This window comes from Dipodomys merriami, unplaced genomic scaffold (assembly GCF_024711535.1).
Source record: "Dipodomys merriami isolate MVZ:Mamm:240054 unplaced genomic scaffold, mDipMer1.0.p SCAF_68, whole genome shotgun sequence".
NCBI classification, from domain to species: Eukaryota; Metazoa; Chordata; class Mammalia; order Rodentia; family Heteromyidae; genus Dipodomys; species Dipodomys merriami.
In genome coordinates, this window is record NW_027206268.1 from 491768 (window position 1) to 508406 (window position 16639).

At 39.4% G+C, this 16639-nt stretch overlaps 1 protein-coding gene across 7 annotated transcripts in view; it reads left to right on the forward strand.

The window, feature by feature from the left end:
* The window catches only part of LOC138815943 (dedicator of cytokinesis protein 3), a 192816-nt gene that overhangs the window by 122933 nt on the left and 53244 nt on the right, over nucleotides 1–16639 (forward strand). For all 7 annotated transcript variants that reach the window (XM_070005342.1, XM_070005339.1, XM_070005345.1 and 4 more), the window contains exons 15-24: nucleotides 2296–2420; nucleotides 4005–4167; nucleotides 4663–4769; nucleotides 5189–5360; nucleotides 5726–5823; nucleotides 8473–8556; nucleotides 9629–9729; nucleotides 12478–12559; nucleotides 12837–13007; nucleotides 14295–14487. In XM_070005342.1, the coding sequence (XP_069861443.1) occupies nucleotides 2296–2420; nucleotides 4005–4167; nucleotides 4663–4769; nucleotides 5189–5360; nucleotides 5726–5823; nucleotides 8473–8556; nucleotides 9629–9729; nucleotides 12478–12559; nucleotides 12837–13007; nucleotides 14295–14487 (1296 nt within the window). The remainder of the gene's footprint in view (nucleotides 1–2295; nucleotides 2421–4004; nucleotides 4168–4662; nucleotides 4770–5188; nucleotides 5361–5725; nucleotides 5824–8472; nucleotides 8557–9628; nucleotides 9730–12477; nucleotides 12560–12836; nucleotides 13008–14294; nucleotides 14488–16639) is intronic.

Below are 16639 nucleotides of genomic sequence, written 5' to 3' on the forward strand. Positions count from 1 at the left end.
TTTTTGGTCTCCAGCAGCTACTGGTGTAGGATCACAAAAATAGGATTTTTTAATGTATAGTTGAAATGTAGTGTAGCTATTTTTATATACAAATATTTCAAGCAAGGAATTGGCAAATGATATCTAGTCAACAATCTGCTTTTGTACTGATTCCCAGCTGAGAGAGCGGGGGGAGAAGAGAGACAGAGAGAGAGAAACAGAGAGAGACAGAGAGAGCACACAAGAGTGTGCGCATGTTGTTATCCCTTCCACTTACGATTATCCCGTTATGATTATCCCATTAAAGTTCCAAAACATTTTATTTAAGGGCATATTTATGTAGCATGGTCAGTTTTCATTGAGAGACATAGAAATAAATAGTGCTTATAGAAGAATAGTGATAATAGCTAACAGATAATCTCTCTTTTTAAAAGCCACAAGGGCCAGGCACTGGTGGCTCACACCTGTAATCCTAGCTACTTAGCGGGCTGAGATGTGAGGATCATGGTGCAAAGGCAGCCTGTGCAGGAAAGTCCTTGAGACTCATCTCCAATTAACCACTGAAAAAAATCCAGAAATGGAACTGTGGCTCAAGTGGTAGTGTCTTGAGCAAGAAAGCTCAAAGACTGTACTGAGGCCCTGAGTTCAAGCCCCAGGACTCACAGAAAGCCACAGCTGTTAATCTTTAGAATAAAGGTTCTCCAGGAAGTGATAACAGCCGTAATATTTAAACCAAGCATCTAGTCTCTAGACATTAAAACCTCTAGATTATTTCCTGTTAAGTAAATTTTTCTAGAAACTGAATAGTTACTTAATTTCCATAGGGAAGCTAATGCGCAACTAGTAAATTTTTGTTTCCCCAGAGGATGGCTCTGTTACAGTTTAAGAATTCAGGTGTATAGCTTGGAGGCATGGCTCAAATAAATGGTAAAGCACCTGCCTAGCAAGTGGGAGGCCCTGAGTTCAAACTCCAGAACCATCTGAAACAAAAAACCAGATGTAACCAATTCTATTCCAATGTATTCTAACCAGTGTAATTCCATTATAGTAGCAAGGGCCCATGAGGTTGCTAATTAGGTTTGAATTTTGAACTTTGAGGATTTTCAGTACTTTTAGAACTCTTTTTATGCAGCCTGTATTCTCACAGTAGCAAATATGAATTCTGTGATTTTCTCCTCTTTCTTCCTGCTTTTCCACCCCTTCTACATACCTGAGCGTTGTTAATGGTACACTAGGAGGAGCCCAAGAAAGATGTCCAAAGAAAGTGGATTAATGTTTCAAATTCATCAACATTCCAAATAGAGGATCTACCCAACCTAGGAGGAAACTCTACATAACAGCTGAATTTTCAGAATTCATTTCCCTCTTCCCTTCATGGTAGCTCTGGAAGTGTTTGTTTGGAAAGCAGGATGCTATTCACGGATTACAGAAATTTCCCAGGGTTCTCACAGAAAGAATAATTAATTGTCTTGGACTACTCTTCTTCACTTGAGCCCAAGTATTTTGAAAAACTTGATTATGCGTCCAAATAACTATGATAAGGTTGCCCTCCAAGACAAGAGAGGTGATGTGTAGAAGGAAAGGACTAATCATGAAGACTCTAGAAGAAAGCTGATTTTTTTGTCAGTCTTGTTTATTCTTGTTTCATGCATGAGAGACATTCAGATGTTTCCACAATTAGACATTGGTACAGAAAAAGGCATTATCATACTCCTCTGAACAAACCCAAAAACTCACTTACCAACCAAAACCAAATCTTGTTTCTGTCATTGTGATTCTAGATAGTGAATGTATTTTAGTGTGCCAGTTTTTCTAAGAACTGAAGTAGAAAGAATATCTGGCTTCTGAATTGGCTTGCTTTGTAAGTGAATTATGTGGTCACTTTTCAGTTGGTTGCTGTAGGCTGCTAACACATATTCTCTTTGGTTTTACATGTTTTTCTTAGCCATTTTCTGCCTTTGCATATCCCCCCACCCCCCTGCTTCTACTATGTTTTTGAAAGTCAAAAACATCCATTGTAAAAGCATCCATCATTGAGGGACTTAGTTTACAATCATTGTTCTAGAGAAGAAAGAGACTAAGAAGTCTGAATAAACTAACAGTATAAGACACGACTACCCTCAATAAACTTTGGTGAACTTTAGCCCTTAGACACGTGACTAACCTTCCCAGTACTGCTGCACTGAGATTGATAGAATGTTCATTGTTATTAACCAAGCTTGGAATGATCACCTACCTGAGCCCCTGAAGATCCAAATGCCAACGGGGCAGTGTGAATTCTGTGGTTATGAGAACATGGCATCTCTTTTCTCACAGGTGATATCCGCAATGACCTGTACCTAACCCTGGAGAAGGGGGATTTTGAGAGAGGAGGAAAGAGTGTACAAAAGAATATTGAAGTGACCATGTATGTGCTTTATGCAGATGGAGAGATCTTGAAGGTAAGGCTTACTAGTCAGTCATTTGTAATGGAAGCTAATGTAGTAGTTCTAATATTTTGGTGGACATTGTCCAGAGACTCAGTCCCTTCAATCAGGACTGAATCCATCCTGCGTGTATTTTTTCTCTGCCTTTTCCTCTCTTCAAGGAAACCTTACAGTGTGTTTCAATAAAGACTTCCAATATCAGATAACCTTTGCAGAAGTTCTTACTAATGTCTGCCCTGAATGCCTTCTGCTCCAGTTTAGACCTATTCCCTCTAGTTCTGTCCTACATGTTACTTCTTCTGCCATTCTGCCTAAGCATAGAGCTGCCTACTTTTGGTAATGGATATGAGATCTCACTTCATCTTTTATTCCTTAAGCTGACACAGAAAATTATACTTATATTTTGATCAAGGTGGGACTTTGATGTTTACTTGATGGTAGCAAGTTATGGGTAAAAGAATATCACACTCAGCTCTGGGTTCAAGTCATTTTAACACAATGATCCTTTGCCACTCTTCACTGAGAATGGAGACCTGGAAGTGTTGTTTTTCTGTTGTCACTGTGTTTGTTTTTTCCTCTAGCATGTCATGGTAGTGAACATGGGAATATTAAGTCACAACTTGCAGAAAGCAAACCTCACCTCTTTGTATTGGCAGCAGCCAATTATCCCCCCAAGCAAGACAGAAATGTTGAAATAGCTTGAACTCTGGGTATGGGTACTGTCCCTCAGCTCTTCAGCTCAAGGCGAGTGCTCTACCACTTGAGCCACAGTGCCACTTCGTGTTTTCTGGTAGTTTATTAGAGATGAGAGTCTCACGGACTTTCTGGCCCGGGTTGGCTTTGAATCGCGATCCTCAGATCTCAGCCTCCTGAGTAACTAGGATTAACAGGCCTGAGCCACCAGTGCCCGGCCGATTGATTGATTGATTGATTGATTGATATTAAAAGCCCAACTCAAAGTCATAGACTTTCCCAGCATTTGGATGAAGAGTGCTAAGATGAGCAGCACTGTCAACTATTTATGTCACCCATGTGTGGACATTAGATGCTCCTGATTGTCCAGAGCTTCCTGTCCTCCAAGGAAGGATCATTCCCCCAAGACTGCATCTTTGTGGCAACATTCAGGAGCTGGGTTAAATCTGTCCTATTTTGTTTATCTCCAATGAAAATTAGTAAAGAGTGACCTACAATGCTAGTCCAGCATTGCACTGAGGAAAATTAGAAAACAAGGTCTCTTCTTTTTAACATTTAGTACTTCTTGATCTAGTGAAATAGTACGAGTTTTAGTATTTCTTCCTGATCTAGTGAAATGTTATGTCTATTTGACTCTGTCATGAACCTCATTATTTCATTTTTCAATGTTGATGAAGAGTGTGCCTTAGTAATAAGGACTAAGGGCAGAAGTAACTGCAAAATCCTTATACCATCCATACAACTGTTTTCAAAAGTATCAGCTTTAAATCAAATGCATTCTCATCTTAGATTTGGCCTGGTGCAAAATAAAATATTTACATTGGAGAAAGGGAAGTGTTGGCAACCCAGAGAAATTGAGATGTTCCTTTTATGAAGATAACATGATATTTTGCTTCTTTCTTCCAGGATTGCATCAGCTTGGGTTCAGGAGAGCCCAATAGGAGTTCCTATCACTCTTTTGTCCTCTACCACAGCAATAGTCCTCGTTGGGGAGAAATTATCAAATTGCCTATCCCCATTGACAGATTCCGGGGCTCCCATCTGCGCTTCGAGTTCAGACATTGTTCCAGTGAGTGAAACTTCCCTTCACATTCCCTTGAGGACATGAATATAGTACTCCTCTCTGGAATGAAATTAAAAGGATTCTTATGAAAGAAAAAAAAAATGAGGAGTTGAGAATAAATGGATCCTTAGAAATCAGATGCCATCAGAGGCTATACTGTGGACTGTAAAAGCAAAGGTTCAAAGCTGTAAGATCTAGTATTGACCCTTTTTACTGTCTGGAATAGCCATCATCATTCTCCTTTGGGTGTTACCCTTAAACCTATTAAACTGCTTCTTAAAAGAACCCTTCTTAAAGGCCAGTTTTGTTTGGATTCTGGTAGTCTGTATATATCAGAGTATAAATAGCAACTCATTCCAGCATACTTATCATTCCTGCAGTTAGCTTGTTTTATCTAGTTAATGAAAGAAAAGAGGGACAAAAGAATGTGACAAGGGCCAGGGGAATTTCTACGAAGAAGAGTGGAGAGCAAAAGCAAATAACACTTTTCTCTGATTGTAGCAAAGGACAAAGGGGAAAAGAAACTCTTTGGCTTTGCATTCTCACCCTTGATGCGTGATGATGGCACCACCCTCTCTGATGATATTCACGAGCTTTATGTGTACAAGGTATGGGATTTGGCTGTCTTCATCCCCACCTTTTCCCTGTGGCCACTGGTTCTCAGGTGGTTTTCATTGGATTGGATTGAGTTTTCCAAGTATACTGAACTTCCTCCCTAACTAACTAACACTGATAAACCCTTTGTGTCCCACCTCCCACTTAGCAGGGTGGAAATCCATTCCTAACTCCTCTATTCTATTATGGTCTTAGCTAGTACCTTATGAGACATGCTATTTGTAATTATGGCACTGTCAGCTGTTACCACATGTTCTATTTAAAAGGCATGCTGATTGTTCTGGAAAGTTTCTAAACAGAAAGCACTCTTCTGAGAGGACTTGAGGCCCAAGGTCCAGCAAGTAGTAACTTATATATTCTTAGGAACGTAGTTTTTGTTCTTTGTCAATTGTCTAATTTTTATTCCCTACAGTGTGATGAGAATAGCACATTTAACAATCATGCTTTGTACCTGGGCCTGCCCTGCTGCAAAGAAGATTACAACGGCTGCCCTAATATCCCCTCTAGCCTCATCTTCCAGCGCAGCACAAAAGAATCTTTCTTCATTTCTACACAACTCTCTTCTACCAAACTCACCCAGAATGGTAGGTAATGATGCCTAAAGGGTAATGTCCTCCATTGACTACTGTCATTGGTTCCCTGTTGCTAGTGCATGTTAAGGGAAACAGATCAATACTTCAGGACTCAGTAAGGGTCTTTTTTTCCATTTCAAGTTAAAGGAATGCTCAATAATAGCAACCTACAAGCTTTCCCATGGTTTTAGTAGCTCCACAGTTTAAGGTAAACAAATATGTCTTTGACCTTGATCTCAGCACTGAAGAGTATATTGTGATGCTCACAGCTAGTTCTCTTCATTTAGATCCCTTGTGTCCTTTTTGTAAGAGAGTGCCTGGGCCTCGCTTAATCATAGAAGACTAAGGGTTCACCATCTTTTGGACTTGCTTTCTAGTGGACCTCCTTGCTCTATTGAAATGGAAGGCCTTTCCAGATCGGATCATGGACATCCTAGGGCGGCTGCGGCATGTCAGTGGGGAGGAAATTGTTAAGGTATGTCTTCCATAATTTCAAACACATTTCCTAAGAGAGAATCTTGGCAGAAGACTTCTTACTTCTTCATTATTTTTCCCAGTAAGTGCCTTAAGACCATTTCTCCAGATACATAACAGTAAATAGGAATATTTTGGGAAGTTTTTCTTGATAGTTGTTTTGTTGTTAGCTGCCTTATTTAAAGTTACACACACACACTCTCTCTCTCTCTCTTTCTGTCTCTCTCTCTTTCTGTCTCTCTCTCTTATCAGGCTTATTATGTTGTAAAAACTCTATTTAAAGCTATATTTAAGGTGATGATGCTTTATAGCTGTAATAGCAGCTCTTGGGGTGCAGAGACAGGAGGATCACAAATTCAAGGTTGGGAACAAACAACAACAAAAACCATTTTAAAGTTATAAATCCAACTTTATTTCCAGTAGGCAAAATGGGTAGTAGGAAAAGTATTTTCAAGAACTAATCCCAGTGTTTTGGGCTGTATGAATTTGTTCCTTTGATTCTCCTTTCTCTTCTTTTGGTCTCTTCCATATTTCCCTTATTTTGTAACTATTTTGCCACAAACTTAGCCTAATGTCTTTCTGGCAGCTCTGTTCTCCTAATTATAATAACTCTGAGTGCTGCACACTAAGGAATCTGTTAATTTTGCTCCATCTCTCACTTTTAATACATGCCAAGGTAGCTTCTTTACCTCAACTGCTTTCTATAGATACCTATGTGATATTTTCCATCTATTACCCATAAATGGGCTGCCAGAAACACTTTCAGTCCTCAGTTGCCTGCATAGGGATTCTCTGGGCAGATTGCTTGCCTACCTGCTTTTAGCTGAAGAGTACCCCAAGTACTTCTTAGTGGTGAAAGGCCATCAGAAAAATCCTACATGATGATCTGAACTCTGCTGAAAAAAGTGGAGGAGCCTTCACTCATCAGGAAGAAAACATAGAATATAAGCTACAGATTAAATCTCAAGAAACCATCCTGTCCGTATGAGTATTTTTAGCTCTGCATCACAAGTACAGATAATTTAGCATGGCTGCTTTCATTTTGTTGCTCCATTGACTTGGTAAAATACAATAAAGTATCTTCAAATAAGCAATGGTTTTAAAGTATGTGTGCCCTTATTAAGTTACTGTATTAATTTTGTTTTAATCAAATTATGATTTTTAATAATCATAGACAAGGCAATACTAGTTTTGAAGGTTAAGATAAAAATCATTTGTATTTTTAGCATATTTAAAATAACAATCACTACACAGACAGGAGTCTGTAGGTTTGTTTTCAATGGTAAGTTGTCATTTTCCTGACAGGAGAACATCTGCCAAAGTATCTAGTTTAGCATCTGTGTCAGTTTAGCCAGAAGAGTATATGCTGACATTTTGTTATTGTTATTATTTTACTTTTTCTTGGAAAAATTTTAAGTATACCTATAGTAGCAGCAGTAAGAAAAAGTCTACATGTATCCCTCACCTGGTTTCAACAACCTTTAAACTAATCTTGATCCATCAATACCCTAATCTATACTTTTACCTCATGTTGTTTTGAAGTGAATTGTAAATGTTGTCATTAAATGGGATTTGACTAGCAGATTTGAATTTTCCAGACTCAAAATATTCATTAGCACTTATTTACTCCTTTTAATTTTGCAATGCACATGCTCCAAAACAGCAAAAAACTCTGCCAGATTTCTTACCCATGTTCACAGCTCTCTTTGGTTGTATTCTCCCTTGCCCTGCAATACTAATTCCCAAGCCAAAAAAAAAAAAAAGTTTCTCTAGGTAAATCTTAGCTTTCCATATAATTAATAAAGAGAAAAAGACTACTAGTAGAACACTTTGAGTTCCCAATAAAGAGAATTCTTTTTCTCAAAATGAACTTGGCATCAGAATAACTGGTTCTTTTATGTCAAAATTAATATTCTACCGTAGTATACTACTTTTTTAAGGTAATTGCTCTTTACTTAGAAGTTCAACACCTTGGGCTGGGAAGGTGGCTCAGCAGTAGAGTGCTTGCCTTGCATGCATGAGGCCCTGGGTTCAATTCCTCAGCACCACATAAGCATAAAAAGCCGGAAGTGGCGCTGTGGCTTAAGTGGCAGAGGGCTAGCCTTGAGCTGAAGAGCTGAGGGACCGTGCCCAGGCCCAGAGTTCAGGCCCCATGACCGACCCCCCCCCCCAAAAAAAAAAAAAAAAAAGTTCAGCACCTCTTCCAAAAGGAAGAGCCTTTCTGTGTCTCTCTCATGATCCTTTGATCATAAGAAAACACCCCAAGTCTCTGTAGTTATCCCTTAACCTGGTGGAAACAGCATATTAGATTATTTATTTATTTATTTATTTTTTGGCGGTTGTGGGGCCTGAACTCTGGGCCTGGGCACTGTCCCTCAGCTCTTTAGCTCAAAGCTAGTGCTCTACCACTTGAGCCACTGCCACTTCCGACATTTTCTGCTTATGTGGTGCTGAGGAATAGAACCTAGGACCTCATGCATGCAAGGCAAGCACTCTACCACTGAGCCACCTTCCCAGCCCGATTTTGTTATTTTTTTAAGGTTCTATGAGGTTTTTCACTTCATTTACTGGGAGCTAAATTGATTGGTGTGTAAAGTTTGATCATGTATTCAAGACCTGAGACTTGAATCCTTTTCTTATATCGTTTCAGTTTCTGCAGGATATTTTAGACACACTGTTTGTGATTTTGGATGATAATACAGAGAAATATGGCCTGTTGGTTTTTCAGTCTCTGGTAAGTCACTTCCTGACAATTAATTTTTTACTAATTATTCCTGTCACATGCTTCAATAGAGTTTAAGGGAAGCAGTTCATTAGAGTGAATCAGCAGAAGGTGCAGAAAAGAGACTGAAGAATGTCACCCAAGGAAGACTGCAAATTAACCTCTGCCAGGCAGGTCTCTCTAAGATGTTATGTTGAATTCAGCTTGGTCACATTGAGACCTAGGCTTTATAGTTCTGGATTATCAGTCTCATTGCTATTTACAAGATTGCTTGGACCCTGAAATAGTGACTTACACTAGCAATCAGTTCAGAGACTAATAGAGGAAACCAGATGGCCCATTCCTCTTATCCGATAAAGTAGAATAGACCTACTGAGAAAAGAAGAAACTCAGGCTAGTCTTTAGAGACCTGTACAGTTCCAGAAGTCTCTAAAGACTCTCTCCCTCTATGCATTTGTTTCAGAGCCAGAGTTTCAGATTATCTTAGTGAGACTGAACATTGAATAAATGTTTAGTACATTTTGCTTTATATCCAGTCTCACAAGAGGGCTTTATATTGAAGAAGAATCAGGTAGTCCAATTTACCTGATAGAGAACTGAGGCCAGCGTGGAAAATAGGCACTTATCCTTCTGGATTTTCTTCTTCTTTGTTTCCCTGACTACCAGCCCTGTTCATAAAGTGCACAGTCTTTCATAGCCTGATTTATCTCAAAGAACAGTCTTTTCCCCTCATTTTTCTAAGTTTTTGGAAACACTTGGTTGTTTATGCACCTGTGCATTTATCTTTTGCCTATCCCTGGTCCATATTATACCACTCAGCATCACTGTGAACTAAGAGGTTCAGATTAACATACATATGAACCATGGGGTTTCAGATTTGGATCAAGAGGCTGAGGGGTGTGAGAAAGAGAAGAAGCAAACAACAATGCAGACATAACAGAAGTCATGTTTACTACCCATGAAGAACATTTAGAGAAAACACTGACAGTTACTCTTCCTAGAAGATGTAAGAATTTCTTTTCTGCTAGGGACAGGTCTGAGGCCTCCTGTGAATTCCAGGTGGCTTACTTTCCATTTCTCCCAGGTTTTTATCATCAACCTGCTCCGAGACATCAAATATTTCCATTTCCGACCTGTGATGGACACATATATCCAGAAGCACTTTGCTGGAGCCCTGGCATACAAGTAAGTTGCATTTGTGGTCATTATTAGCAAAAAGACACTTTTTAAAAGTTAAGCTGCACCCCCACTCCCCACCCCCTGCCAATTGTGACAAAATGCCTGCAACATAAAATTTACCCTCTGAACCATTTTCTAAGCTTATAGTTAAATGAAATTAAATTCACTCACTCGTATTGTGAATATATTGTGCAGCTATGACCAGAACTAGAAATATTTTCATCTTATAAAGCTGAAATCTATAGCAATTAATTTCTTTCAGCACATTGTAGTTTCCAAATAGTGTACAAATCTTATTCCAAAGAATTTTTATTATTTTATTTATATTTTGGTGCTGGTCCTGGGGTTTGAACTCAGGGCCTGAGCTCCGTCTCTGAGCTTCTTTTTGCTTTGGACTAGTACTCTACCACTTGATCCATGGTGCCACTTCTGGCGCTTTGTGAGTAGTTTAATGGAGATAAGAGTCTCATGGACCTTCATGCCTTGGCTGGCTTCAAACCACAATCCTCAAATCTCAGCCTCTTAAGGAGCTAGGATTACAGATGTGATCCACAAGCATCTGGCAAAAGTACTTTGTTTTTCTTTCTTTTTTTTTGTGTCAGTCGTAGGGCCTGAACTCTTGGCCTGGGCACTGTCCCTCAGATCTTCAGCTTAAGGCTAGCACTCTACCACTTGAGTCACAGCGCCACTTCTGGCTTTTTCTGCTTCTGTGGTGCTGCGAAATTGAACCCAGGGCCTCATGCATGCAAGGCAAGCACTGCACTCTGCCACTGAGCCACCTTCCCAGACCAGTGTTTTGTTTTGACACTATTTATTTATTTATTTATTTATGCATGCATGCATGCATGCCAGTCGTGGGGCCTGAACTCTGGGCCTGGGTGCTATCCCTCAGCTCTTCAGCTCAAGACTAGCACTCTACCACTTGAGCCATGGTGCCACTTCCAGCTTTTTTTTTTTTCCTGCTTATGTGGTGCTGAGGAATTGAACCCAGGGCCTCATGCATGCAAGGCAAGCTCTCTTCCACTGAGCCACTTTCCCAGCCCTTTTGACACTATTTAAATGGAAGTTTTTTTCCTAATTTTCTTTTAGATTGTTCATTGTTAGGGTATATAAATATGATTGATTTTTGTGTTGATTTTATATCCTACAACTGTTAGTGTTTTGTGTGTGTGTGTAAAAACACACACACATACACAATCATGTCACTTGAAAACAGAGGTAACATTGCTTTTTCCCTTTCTAGATTGGATGCTTTTTCTTTCCTTTTCCTTCCTACTTGCTCTGGGTAGAACTTCTAAGATGTTTTGGGAAAACAGTGGCAGAAATGAGTATTCTCTTCTTATTCCTAATCTTAGAAGAAAAGCTTTCAGTCTTTTGCTATTGAATATGATATTATCTATAGGCTTTCAGCTGAAATTTGAAACTACAGTTTATTACATAATTGCCATACTTTCCTTTCTGAGAAATGATGATGGCCAAGCATAGTAGCCTACTCAGGAGGTGGAGATGGGGAGGGTTGTGATTTGAGGAAAGCCTAGGCAACAAATTCTCCAGACTTCATCTCAGTCAGTAAAATCTAGATATGATGGTTCCCACCTGTCGTCTCAATTATTCAGTAGGACAATGCAGTCTAGGTTGGCAGGGCATAAAAAACACAAGACCTGTTTGGAAAAATAAAAAGTGCTGAGGGTATGGCTCAAACAGTATATCACTTGTCTATCAAGTATAAGGCCTTGTTCAGATGTCAAGATGATAAACGAAGGAGGGAAAGGAAAGGGATGGGGAGAGAAGAAGGAAGGGAGGGTAGGTGAGAGAAAGGAGAGAATGAGAAAGGGGAGAAAGAGAAAAAAAGAATGGTAAAGCTACTAAAAATAAGTCTTGTTTCTTGTGAAACATGAATAGGAAAAATACCACTCAAATTTCAGAGAAAAATGATTTTATAACTAGTAAATGAGAGAATACATGGTATCTAACATTGTTAAAAAATGTTAAACACTTAGAAAATGTTCTTTCATGAAGTGAGCACAGTTTTTTTTTAAACAAAACGTAACAGCAGCAAAATACTGGCATTAGAACTCTGATACTTATAGGTCACTTTAGAGATCATACACTATTCTATGTGTTTGCATGTCATCCTATTAATATTCTCAATAACTTTGAGATGTACTATTTCCTCCATATTTTAAATAAAAAGAATGAGGCACAGTGGGATTAAATAACTTAGCTAAGGATACAGAGATAGATACTACAGGCCCCAGATCTGAACACAGCCTTTACTTTGATTTCTGTGATCTCTTGCCATGTAACTTTATAATCCTTCTGAGCCATTAATCCCATTCCTCTCAGATACTTGATCCTCAGAAGACAAGGTTAGGATGGATGACACATGGAAATAAACACTTATTGAGAATTTTCTTTTCACAAGTCAGGGTTGTATGTTTTGGACATAGCAATTTAAGACAAAACACATATCCAATCTAGGTTTCTGGGAAAAGAACTATGGGAAAGAGAGATTGTACTTGCTGATCAAAATAGGGCAACTCCATTTGAACAAGGAAGTCTATCTGTCTGTCTCAGATGGTATGAAAATTCCACAGTTCTAATGGATTCATTACTCCATTCTAGCTCATCAGCAGAATCTTATTTCCTATTTGACTAATTGTTTCTGAGTTTCTTACTTGACTAAAGATTTTGCACTGAATGCCTTAAAAGGAGCTTTAAATATGGGCTTTCTTTAACTGTTCTCTTTCCCAGGGAGCTCATCCGCTGTTTGAAGTGGTATATGGACTGCTCAGCAGAACTGATTAGGCAAGATCACATTCAGGAAGCCATGCGGGTAATGTCCTAAGCTCACTGTACATATGGGGGGGGGGGGGGGGAGGTTGGGTCACTCTTTAATGTTCCGTTCACCTCTCTTCATAACAACCTGTGACTCTTTAATTCAGAAAACAGTTGTAAAATTATTTTTATTAGTATTAGTAAAGACAGTGGTTCCTTAGTTGAAGTTTTGAGAAAAAGGTTTTCAAAAAAATAAAATAAACCTATCCAAGTTGGAATTGCCTGTCACCTGATTTTCATTCCTAGACTGTATTACTTTCCTTTCACATTTCTAGGCCTTGGAGTACCTTTTCAAGTTCATTGTACAGTCTCGAATCTTGTACTCTCGAGCTACATGTGGGATGGAAGAGGAGCAATTTCGGTCCAGCATTCAAGAACTTTTCCAGTCTATCCGGTTTGTGCTCAGTCTGGACAGCAGAAACTCAGAAACACTCCTTTTCACTCAGGTCTGTGAGCTGCAGTTTGGCTACTAAATTCCTTGCCTGTCTTAGCAAATGGTTTCTTTGTCCTCTGACTTGCAGAAGCCCTACTAGAATCTTAAATGTTGGATAAAAGGTAATTTACAAGGAAACATCTGATAGAACAAAATGCCACTTTTATTTTGAAGTTAACTTTACCTCATCTACCAGGTATGAAACAGTTTAGTGACTTAATGTTGGAGAAATAACACAAATTTGTTGTTGGGAATCCTCTTTTCATACAAATCAGCAACCATTCTCTAGGTTTTTTAAAAAATGAATACCTTATAGAGGATATTCAGGATTCCCTATTTATGGGAATTTCATTTCCTAGTTAGCCAGTGTTAATTTTTTTTTGTTTGTTTTGTTTTGTTGGTCATGGGCCTTGAACATAGGACCTGGGCACTATCCCTGAGCTTTTTTTTAACTAAAGGCTAGTCCTCTACCACTTGGAGCCACAGTGCCACTTTTTTATAGTACTTTTCCATTCTTAGTTAAGAGTGAAATAATGGAAAACTAATAGGAATAACTGGAAGACACTGGCTAAAAAAGTAGGATTAGATTCTGTTAGAAATATCAGTATTGAATGGGCCAGGCAATTGGAAGGTAGAGATCAGGAGAAAAAGTAAGGGGACTGGGAAGTTGGCTCAGTGGTAGAGTGCTTGCCTTGCATGCATAAGGCCCTGGGTTTGATTCCTCAGCACCACATAAGTAGAAAAGGCTGGAAGTGGCGCTGTGGCTCAAGAGGTAGGGCACTAGCCCTGAGCTGAAGAGCTGAGAGACAGAGCCTATACCACAGTTCAGGCTCCACGACCGACAAAAGAAAAAAAGTAAGGTTGGTGCCAGTTATTCACCCTATACTCTTAGCTACTCAGGAAGCTGAAATCTAAGAATATTGGTTCGAAGACAGCCAGGGAAGACAAAGCCAAGAAACTCTTATCCCCAGTTAACCATAAAAAAATGCACTTAATTTTTTTCTTTATACCAATTAAAAGATGAGTAATAGCATAATTTGAATTCCTTCCTTCTCTTGCCAGCAAATGGCTTGGCAAATTATAAAAACTTCAAGTAACCTGAGCCTCCAGTGAATTCTGTTGTTTTGGTTTCCTTTTTAGTTCTCTTCACGCCCATGTTGAGTCAAGGACTTGGGAAGAGTCTGCTCAAGGGAAAGATATGCATTGCCTTTTGAGCCTCTCTTTTCACTCGTACCATTGAGCATGCAAGACAGATGCAGACTTAACTCTGAGCTAACCACAGCTTCACTTGCTTCTGCAGGCTGCACTCCTGAATTCTTTCCCAACTATCTTTGATGAGCTGTTGCAAATGTTCACTGTGCAAGAGGTGGCAGAGTTTGTGAGAGGGACTCTGGGGAGCATGCCCAGCACTGTGCACATTGGGCAGTCAATGGATGTGGTGAAGCTGCAGTCTATTGCCAGGACAGTGGACAGTCGCCTGTTTTCTTTTTCAGGTAAATCAAGTTGGGGTAAGAGTCAGGCCCTTGTTTCTCCCCTTCCAAGATAATAGTCAGGTGGTTCTCAAAGGATTGGTTATTATCAACCATCAAGCAATAAACAATGACCCCTCTTCTTAAACTGTTAGGAAAAGCAGCTAAGACCCAGCCAGGCCTACTGCTTCCCTCACAATTGGTTCATAGAGATCTATTTCCCAGAGCATGCCTAGGGGGTATTATCTTAGTCTGGTTTTGCTTGTATTGTAGAATATCATAAACTAGGTAACTTAAGACATTTACTTTTCACAGTTCTAGCATCTGAAAAGTTCAACATCAAAGTGCCAGTGTAGTTGGTATTTAGTGAGGACCCCTTCCTGTTTCATAGATAAGCTATCTTCTTTCTGTGCTGAAAGGAACAAGGGCGCTTTCTGGGGTCTCTTTAAAGGGTACTAATCCCATTCATAAAGTCCCTGCCCTCATGACCTAATCACTAGCCAAGGACTCATTTCCAAATGCTGTCTCACAGGGGTTTAGGTTTCATTGGATGAATTTGGAGGGGACACAACATTCAATGTATAGCAGGTGGGGCTCTTGTCCTCAGGTTGGCCACAAGTCTAGCCAGTTGCTAGTAATGGAGTCTGCCTTCCACATTTCTAGAAGAATAAGAAGACAAAGGAGGAGGAGAGAGAGCAAAAGAAAAGGGTCCAGCCAAGCACTGGTGCCTTATCCGTAATCCTAGCTACTCATGAGGCTGAGATCTGAGGATTGTAGTTTGAAGCCAACCCCAGCTAGAAAGTCCCTGTGACTTTTATCTCTAATTAAACACCAAAAAGCCAGATGTGGAGCTGTGTGGCTCTTATGGTAGAGCACTAACCTTGAGCAAAAAGCTCAGGGACAGAAGCCAGGCCCTGAGTTCAAGCCCCAGGACCAGCACTAAACAAAACAAAACAGAAACAGCAGGGGGGTGGGTCTAGTCCAAGAAGATGAGCATAAACCAAAGAAATAAAAGAGGCCTCCAAAGGAGGCCCTGAAAACTCTGTGCTTGCTTATTTTCTTGTGTCTCCAGTCAGATTCCTTTTTCTTTCTTTGGAAGAACCACAAGGATTAGAGAAAGAAATAGACAAGGGTCCCTTTGTTCTCTCTAAGTGGTCAGAACAGCCTAATAAATCACCAACCCAGGCTGCCTCTCAGAATGAATATTTGGACTAATTTCTGAAACATAATGCTTGTGATCAAAGTTCAGCCTTGCAGGGCCATCAGATACTCAATGTTTAAATGTTAAGATCAATAGGAGAATAGTACGTTAAGTAGAATGTTACTATTATAGAATAAACTGGGGCACAGGAATAAATTTGGAACATTAGCAAAACAATGACTATTCGAATTTTATAATCAGAATTTTGTGCTTAATTTTTAAAATCTGACTTTAAGACATAAGAACAATTTCTCATTTCAATGCTACACATATTTGCAATACTAAATAGATGTTCCCTTTGACTTAGCTCTGCCAGGGTAGAGTATTGCTGATGGTAAAGCTGTCACCAAGAAATTCAGCCCTTCTCCACCAGTAAGTGTTTGTGGTAAACACTTTTCTCTGTTCCACTTCTTGGAATGAAAATTTTATCAGTGATTTAAACACTGTCACTAAATCCACTCCAGTTTTGTGCACTGCCTCAAGAAGATTCTTTCAGAATGTATAGGAAGCCCTCACTGAGATACTTTATTTCTAGTATTCTTGCATGTGCTCAACAGTTGTATACAATGGCTTAAGAATTTTTTTTCTTAAAATTGATGTGGCATTGGACCATGGAATTGGATTTTATGGCAAGTCACCAACTTTTCATTTGCATTCCACTCTCACTGAATGTCCACACCATGGTATCTTTCTCAAAGCAAGAGATTCCATACTAGTGATATCATTTAACCAAACTGGTATCTTCTCCAGCAGGATCTGTTAACACACTATCACTTTGTCTAGAAGCAGCTGTTAGTTGTTACAAATCCTACTCTGTATTTTGATCTGGTACAAAATACAGTAGCAACTTTTTCTTTACCTAAGCAACCTTTTAAATAGAACGTCTGTTACTCTGTTTTGTTTGAACTTTTTTTTTTTTTTTTTTTTTTTGGTCATAGGGCTTGAACTCTGGGCCTGGGTGCTCAAGGCAAGCAC